The 9,509-nt window shown below is 34.5% G+C and overlaps 1 protein-coding gene across 1 annotated transcript in view; it reads right to left on the bottom strand.

Annotated features, from left to right (window-relative positions):
* Positions 1 to 7,718: 7,718 nt before the first annotated feature.
* LOC107017761 (ubiquitin thioesterase otubain-like) overlaps positions 7,719 to 9,509 on the bottom strand; it is a 10,483-nt gene continuing 8,692 nt past the window's right edge. The window contains exons 6-9 of the mRNA XM_015218014.1: positions 8,808 to 8,860; positions 8,643 to 8,692; positions 8,457 to 8,557; positions 7,719 to 8,268 (exon numbers count right to left, since the gene is read on the bottom strand). Coding sequence (XP_015073500.1) covers positions 8,005 to 8,268; positions 8,457 to 8,557; positions 8,643 to 8,692; positions 8,808 to 8,860 — 468 coding nt within the window. The 3' untranslated portion in view covers positions 7,719 to 8,004. The remainder of the gene's footprint in view (positions 8,269 to 8,456; positions 8,558 to 8,642; positions 8,693 to 8,807; positions 8,861 to 9,509) is intronic.

The following is a 9,509-nucleotide window of genomic DNA, read 5'->3' as shown; positions in this document are numbered from 1 at the left end:
ATATATATATATATATATATATATATATATATATATATAACTCCTTATCACATAAATTTAATTTTATTGATCAACCGAAGTTTATTAATATCAAATTTAATATATAAATCTATTTAAATTGATCATTGGTATTTCTTTAATTGATAATATATTTCATATCTGAAACATTCATATATAAGACTTGATTTTGTCAAACTACTCGACGAGTATATAATCAACATATTTCATATTCCGATGAATTATCCTTTACATGATATTGCCTACAATATGATCACTACACTTGACATCCATTCAAGATCAAAACGTAAAAATCTTGATAGAACTTGTTTTGTATAGTACTTTATGATGTTCTATTATCTATTTCAAAAAATGAAACCTTTGTATTATGCACAATAGCTACATTATGATTAATAGGAATATTTTAAACAAACTGACTTCCAAATGTCACTTTTATTAAAAGAAATTAGATTAAATAAAGAAAATTAAGAAGTAGTAATGTTAGTTAAATAATACTGACATAAGAAAGTCGGTATTTTATATTGATTTATTTTTGAATTTATATAAAATCGTCATCCGGAGAAGATTTATTTAAAGTTAATTGAAAATATTAATTGATTAATTTTCTAAAAGCCACTATATAAATATTTTAATGAAAATTAATTTAATTACATACTATTTAATTTAATCGACTTTCGAAAGCTGACATTATAATTTTTTTGTTATTATTCTACACAAAACGTCCTCTGAAAGACGATTTAAATAAAATTGATTCAAAATACTTCTCAATTGTGTTATTATATTTAACCAAGAAAAAAAAATATTGTTATTAATTGATTTATTTAATACCGACATCAAGAGGCCAGTTTTTATGGTAATTCATTTTTCTGAGAAAATTTTTAATCTCTAGAGGTCGGTATTTTGATATTCCCATTTTATCACAAAAATCGACTCGTTGTGGTCGATCTTCTAAAGTTTTTTTATTCTTTTTAACAATACCGACCTTCGGAGATCGAAAATTATCGACTTCTATTTGAGGTCGATAATTTTAGGTGGGTATTCACTGTTTTATAGTAGTGGTGATAACGATGATTCGCCGAACATGAAAGGCTGACTCAATCGAGTTCGATAACTGGATTTTAAACAACTAAAGCATGTAGCCAAGAAAAGGCGAGCTGAAGAATAGGACGGTGATATGCCGATCGTGCTAGACGAGCCCGACTAAGTCATCGATCCAGTCGCGCATGAAATTTTGGACCAATTTTTGGAAAAATTATAAATAACCCAAAGGATAGAGAAAATGTATCTTTTATGCATTCTAGCTTTTTTAAATTGAGCAATAAACCCTTTCTATTTTTCTCTTAGTTTTTGGGTTTTGGACAACTTGTAATTGACAATTGAGGGTTCAATTCAAAGTGGTTGTTGAAGATTATTGTTGATTATCAACACTTTAATGGCTAAAAACATAGTTGGTATAATTTCTTTTCCATTATGATGTTTGGCTAAAACTCAATTCTAGGGGTGTGATTATGGAGTTATGTAGAATTCTCACAGATATGTGAAGAATCAAGGATTGTATTGATAATTGAATGATAGAGTTACATATTCCTTATATAGGAGAAGAGTTCTTTACTATCTACACTAAGAATCCTAATACAACACAAATATATTATGTACACCTTATCCTAGTCAACTACACCAATTTAAGTCGTACAAAGTATAGACTTGTACATAAATTAGGATTGAGTAGTCTAGTACTAGTGTAACTCAAGCTCTAACTTTTCAGACAACTTCACCAAACTTGTTCCTTTGTCCTGTTCCATCAGCATCCTTCAACACTTCCCCTCAAGCTAGTGAGTGGAGGAACTGTAACTCCTAGCTTGCGATGAAACTCAGCAAAAACATGTTTGGTTAATACTTTTGTGTGAATATTTTGCTAACTGATCCTTAGACCTCACAAATTGAGTAACAAGTTGTCCTCTAACAACCTTCTCATGAACAAAATGATAGTCCATTTCAACATGTTTAGTTCTAGCATGCATAACTGGATTAACTGTCATGTACAAAGCACTCATGCTGTCACAATACAATGTAGGTACAGATCGAAGAAACACCCCAAGATCATGAAGTAGATACATGATCTATGTCATCTCTGATGCAGTGGAGGCAAGTGCTCTATACTCAGCTTCAGCACTTGAAAGAGCAACTGTGGATTATTTCTTGGAGGTCGAAGAAATACAGTTTGCACCTAGGTAGATGTTATAACTTGTAGTTGATCTCCTAGTAGTGGTACAACCTCCCCAGTCAGCATCAGAGTACCCATACAACCTACATGGTGATTGTGAAATAAGTCTAAGTTCAAAGTGCAGAGTGCCTCTGATGTATACATGAGAATTCTTTTCACTCCTTGAAGATGTGCACTGTTCGGGGTTTGAATAAATTGGCTTGCTAAATTCACAACATGAGTAATATATGGTCTTGTGAGAGTCAAGTATTGAAGACTCCCTACAATCATTCTGTAAAAGGATGTTTCAACCAGGCCTCCCATAACTTTATGTAGACCATGCTTTTGAGCCAACGGAGTGGCTATAGCCTTTGCAAATGTCATTTAGTCTTGTCTAGCAGCTCAGCAACATACTTACTCTAGCTTAAATGGATGCCCCCCATCAAAATACTTAACCTCAACTCCAAGAAAGAATTGTAAATTGCCAAGATCTTTCATGGTGAACTCCTTCCCACGTTGTAGAACCAACACTGAGACATGAGATGGATTACTTCCTATGATAATAATATCATCCACATATAACAAGAGAAATATTTTGCCTTTGTGAGTTTTCAAAATAAATAAGAAAGGGTTAGCCTTACTACAAATGAAACCAAGGTGTAAGAGATGCATGCTAAACCTATCAAACCAGGCTCTAGGTGCTTGTTTAAGACCATACAATTCCTTTTTAACTAGACATACATGCTGAGTATACTAGGGATCAATAAAACCAGGAGGTTGACTCATGTACACCTCCTCTTGTAAGACACCATGGAGAAAGACATTTTTGACATCGAGTTGTCTAACTTCCCACTTTGAACTGACAGCAATGGATAGAACCACCCTATTAATTATTGCTTTAACCACAGGACTAAATGTTTCTTCAAAATCTAATCCCTTAAAGCTGCGAGAATCCCCTTACCACAAGTCTGGCCTTATATCTATCTACTATTCCATCAAATTTTAATTTTGTCTTGAACACCCATTTTTATCCAACCAAGTTCATACCAGGAGATTTTGGCACTAAAATCCATGTCTTGTTAGTATGTAAAACATCAATTTCTTCCTGCATTGCTGCAAGCCAACGAGGTAATTTTAGTGCTTCTTTAGTAGTATTTGGTTTAACTAAAGTGGTTGTCTGATGATGATCATTGGCTGGACTTGTAAGAGCAACTTGTTCCTCACTGCTGCAGGCAGATTCAAAATCTGCAGCTGGACTTTCAATACTACTATATGGATCATCAACCTCAACCTGTTCCTCAGCATTTGATCCTGCGCCTGAGATGTCAATAATACTCTCATCATCAATGAGTACATGAGGCGTAGCAGCATTATCACTAGTAATGTGTGGGCTAGCAACCTGTACTTCCCCTGAATCATAATAATCATGTGCCTGCAATTTAGAGAAAGATTCAACAAAAGTAGCAAGATGAGATGAGACATTAATGTTAGTCTGAGATTGCTTTGGAGACACATAGGATAATGCATTTTCATCAAACACAACATGTCTCGATATGAAATCCTCGTTGTAGAGGGAAGATAGCATCTATATCCTTTGTATAAGTTGTTGTACCCAATGAACACACAAGATAGGTCTTTGGACTAACCTTATTGTTACCATTGATATACCCGAACACTTCTAGACTATTGTAATAAGGTTGTTCCTCATACAATTTAACAAATGGAGTCACCATTTTAGGACTGATGAACGCAATCTATTGATGAGAAATACTGCAGTGAGGAAAGCTTCAACCCATAAAAACAAAGGTAGATTAGCATGAAGTAGTAGAGTTAAGACAGTCAACACAATATGCCTATGTTTTCTCTCTGCAACTCCATTTTGTTCAGGTGTGTTAGGACATGAAATACATCTCACAATGCCATGCTCTTCCAAATGCTTAATGAAGTCTGTTTGGATAAACTCACCACCTCCATCACATTGAAAAATCTTAATCTCTTTAGAAAATTGTTTTCCCACCATATTCTGAAATTTAAAAAGGTCTCAAAGAATTCAGACTTCTTTTTCAGTGAATAAATGCATGTATATCTTGTGTGATCATCAACAAAAAAACATAATATTTCATATGTTGGGAAGATTCCATAGGAGCATAAATTTTATTTCTCAAACCAATAGGAAGTTTACAACTCTTTCCCAACTGACAACTAAAACAAACAGTATATATTTCATTCCAACTACTAATATTAATGCAACTATTACTATTCAAAATTTTAAAGACTTCAAACTAGGATGTCCTAATCTAGTATGGCACATGTTGTCTGACGTGTTCCAATCGTGTGTAGCAGTTAAAGCATAAAGATTGTTATCTTTCAAAGCACATTCCTTTTAGTTCCCTTGACCAGCAGTGTCCTTGTCTTCTTGTTCTTTTCAACAAATTTAGTTTCATCAAATTCAAGAGTGCAATAATTATCCTTTGCAAGCTTACTAACTGAGAGTAAAATCTTATTAATTTTAGGGACTACAAGAACTTCCTTTAATTTTTAGACCTGATTTGAACATGTGTTATGTCTAACTTTGATCCATTCCCAATAATAATTTTATCTGGTCCATTATAGTGTTTAGGATCAGTTAGGATACCTGAGTTATGTGTCATATGACTATTTGCTTCTGAGTCCACATATAAGGTGTCATCAGTGTTTTGAAGATCAGTAGCAACCAATGCTTGTGATAGATCATCTGCGGCTTGGTAAGAGTAATCTCACCTGTAAAACACTTAAGAGCAGTATAATTATTCCAACCACAAATTTGACACGCATCAAAATTATTCCTCTCATGACTTCCACTTGAAGGACTGTTTTTAAGACCAGGTCTGTTTCTGCTGTTATAAACCTGTTCCCTGTCCAGCAGGCTTAAATCATCTTCCTTTGGAGTTAAAATTATTGTTTCCTCTTCTTTGAGAGTAATTTCCTCTTCCCCTGCCTCTTTGGGTAAAGAATGTCATGTTATGATTTTGTTGAGGCACTTCTTCTTCATCCTCCCTCATATCAAAACCCCTAAGAGGATTAATAAATTGATTAAAATTAGGATACGTTCCTTGCCTAACAGTTCTGAAGGTCTTGTACTTAAGACCTAGACCTCTAGCAAAATTAATCACTTTGCTATCCTCATCTACAGGTTTGTGAATGTCTGCAACGCCATAACATATGTCTTTGAATTACTTAATGTATTCATCAATTGGTTTGGTTCCTAGCTTCACACTTTGCAGTTGTTGCTTGAGCTGAAACTCCTTATCTTTTGTTGCTTGAAGATATGCTTCTTCCAAGCATTCCCACATCTCCTTGGCAGTTGAGCAGCCTACGATCAGGTACATGCTTTCTTCTGCTAAGGTGCCTAATCCAACTCCTTAGTAACACATCCTTCTCCTCCCAGTCATCAACAATGTTGCTGTCTTCTGCACCCTTCTCGCCTGCTACAGTTTTCTCAGTAGTCTGTCCAGTGGAACAGGTCTCTTTACGAGGTTTTGTGATGAGATAGTCTAATCTCATCACTTGAATCATCTGAGTTATTTGTGTCCTCCATAGAAGATAGTTCGTCGGCTTAAGTTCAATGGAGCAGGACGAAATAAGGTGATGAAGTGAAGAGGTCGAAAGAGTGTTGGTAGAAGGGGCCATTGTGGTTTGATAATTTGGTTGTTTTTGGTCAGATCTAATATGTTAAAGAGCGAAAAAACTTTATTGCTCTGATACCATGTAGAATTCTCACTGATATGTAAAGAATCAAGGATTGTATTGATAATTGAATGATTGAGTTATATACTCCTTATATAGGAGAAGAGTTCTATACTAGCTACACTAGGAATCCTAATAGAACACAAATATATTATGTACACCTTATCCTAGTCAGCTACATCAGCTTAAGTCGTACAAAGTATAGACTTGTACATAAATTAAGATTGAGTAGTCTAGTCCTAGTGTAACTCAAACTCTAACTCGTCAGACAGCTTCACTGAACTTGTTCCTTTCACCTGTTCCATCAGCTTCCTTCCACATGGTCTTGATTTAATTTAGTAGATCTAGTGTCTTCCTTTATTTTTTGGTTGTTTATTCATGGATTTGAGTTTTTTAACATGAGATTAATTTATGGATTACGGATGCAAACTTAATCCTAGCTTAGATCTTCGATTGATGTTTCAAAGAGATTAATTGAAGTGAGTAAATAGCTTAATACTTGCAAATTGAGTTTGATCGTTGTAGTTTGCTCAAAAAAGAAATTTTAATTTCAATTCTAATTAACAAATCTACTCGAAAGATAGATTTTAGTAAGGTATTGGGTTGATATATATTTACATGGATGAGATCGAAAGAAAATTCTATAATATGATGTTTTGAGATTGAAAGAAGATCCGTATCGTTGATGATTACCCAACCTATCCATGATTATTTAGTTATTGAGCAGCAACTTGTACCCCCATTTGATGTTGATACAAATGCTCACACCCCTCTATCGTCCTTTACTTGTTTGAATCCATGTTTATAGTTGAATCGTGATAATTGATTTCGAAACCTTTCCTTAAATTTGGTGGAATCATCCACCCATTTATCCTAATTGCTACAATGAATTGGTTTGCATCTTAATTTCCTAATTAAATTGCTACAAATATATCACTCCTTGTGGGATTCGACCCCGACTCTCTTGTTGAGTATTTTTATTGCTAGCTATCGCTTTCTCACCTAATTATTTTCATGAGTACTTTTGAGTTTTATAAATATGACATCATTGTCGGGAGAGTAATGACTAAGAATTCAGTTTGTGAACTTGTTGTTTGTGGTAAAGTACATTTATAGTTGGTAATGTTGTTGTGCAACATTTGATGGTGGAACGATGATTATGGGCAAGATATGGATGGCATAAATCTCAATGTCATGAAGAATTTTGGAGAAAGCAGATGATGAGAAGAGCATGGAAGTTTATAGTAGCAATTATAGAGAGGATGAGATTAATGTGGTATCCATGCATTGGTGTTGTACAAACTGTAAACAGAAAACTACAAACACACACTTCTAACTCTTGCTATATCTTTTAGGATTTGGAGTTCTCTTCATGTGCAGGTATTGACTATTAACTGTGTTTGTAATGCAGATGCAGCTATCATTATGAAATGGTGGACGGCAATGTTTAAACTTACAATACTCTAATTGGTATTCGAAACAATCTAAGATATGAGCAAGTAGATATCAATCAACAGGCTGGTCTATCAAACAATATATGGTAGTTGGGCAGACCAGCCAGCCATGTTCTGTAATTGAATAGACATCACGTCGTCTTCAGGTTCACTGAAGAAATCAAACTGACCAAATCTTCTTTCTTCTTCTTCAGCTATTCCTAAACTTTGAGCGTTGAGTAACAAGTGGAGCTTCAAATTTTTGAGTCTCTACTATATCATGACAGTACATGAGGAGATATAACAATATACTATCATATTTGTAGAAGAATCCAAGCTAAAATTTTGACATTTTCTACCATTTCCTTTACCAAAATAAAAATATGTTTCTACTATATAGTTTTACAACAGAAAACTTCAAAGTTAATCCACACCTAAGAAACCACTGTAATGAGAGGATTAAGAAAGCTCCACTTATCTACAGTTCGGCCCTCATCGACAAAGTCAGATTATTGATGGTAACATAAAGTTTCTATAACCATTGATCATACATATCAATATATCTATAAGCAAAGTTTCCACAAACTAAATGAAAAAAAGCTAACAAGTGCAGGCTGAAGAATATCACTTGGGGTACAGAATGTCATAATGCCCTGGGCGATACAGCAGGGTGATAGATGGACGATTTGTGGTCTTGGAAACATCACTATTCCCGACCTCCCTGCTAGTAGGAATAAAGTCATGGTGATTTACATTGATGCTGTTGTTCTCACATGAGCTTCGGTCAAGATATACAACACGGATCGGTACACCCAATGCATCTGATAGGGCTATAATTTGCACATGATCACTCTCTTCACCCATGGGTTCCACTGCTGACTTGCAAAACTGCGTTTTCAAATAACAAGATGGCTTAGGACCTGGATTCTAACAGCAGTGGAACACCATTTAACAAAACAGGTTGCAAGAAAGTACTCATACAAGTTAGTTTATTTAGTGGACATCAGACAATTTTAGGCATATGTTCATTGGTGCAAAAATAAGTCTGAAAATTCGAAAAAGTTTTTAAAACAAACCTGCTCCACTGAGGTATTTGTTAGTCCTAGAATAAATGGTTCGAAAAACTCGGACCGCTTTCTTATTTCACCTGATGTCACAAATCTGAAGAACATAACAACTAAACAGCACACATCATCAGGTCACATGTAGAAGAATAAAGCACTTTATAGTCCACATTTACAAAGGTCGCCAATCGCTCATACCATAGTCAGAAATTGATGGATCACGACTTCTGCACAGGAGTTCATCATGACTGCAATAAACAAACCAAGTCTATTCCTTGAGTACTGATTCCAGTTCACCAGTGGAAGCATAAGGATATTAGCCAGTTAAATGGAAATTAGAATTCAAAAATGTAAAATCCGAACCTTATGGAATCTTCGCTACCTTTAAGAACACTATCGAGTTGCTCGAGGAATAACTATTAGTCCAAAAAGATGAAACAGCCTCAGGTTGACAAATTTCATTATAAAATGAAGGAAATGATGCAAGATACTGATGTAGGCAATGCAGGAACGAAGTAACAAGCAAAGATTACTCAAGATATAGGGTAGGGATACAACATATCCTGAGCGATGCTAAGATTAATAGTTATCAGAAAAGTGACATAATATAAGCTCCATCAACAAAAAAGTATTTGTCCAACATATCATTAGCATCAAATCTTTCCTTCTAAATTCACTTCCCACCAAACAAAGATGTAAGATAATCAAGAAGATTACAACTCCTAGGCATGCAGTTCCCTTGTTTTTTGTTTTAAAATTAGATACTGAATACTACTAATTAGTAATACAATTATCCCTTCTATCGTCATGATTGCCGAGGCCCATATTATGTATCTACCTTTAGGGAAAAATACAGGCTAGTGATTATTCGTCAAATCCCTGCCATAAATTTGGAGCAAAGAGGTTTAAAGATGTCAGAAAATTAATTAAAGGCGTGGAAGTCTGGAGCAGGAATGAGTGAGAAGATTAATTGAAAAGCCCTTGCCCAAATTAGAACAAACAAAATTTTCCTGGTATATATATATATATATATATATATATATATATATATATATATATATATAT

Source organism: Solanum pennellii, chromosome 4 (genome assembly GCF_001406875.1).
Source record: "Solanum pennellii chromosome 4, SPENNV200".
In the NCBI taxonomy this organism is placed as follows: Eukaryota; Viridiplantae; Streptophyta; class Magnoliopsida; order Solanales; family Solanaceae; genus Solanum; species Solanum pennellii.
This window is presented reverse-complemented; position numbering and strand designations above follow the sequence as displayed.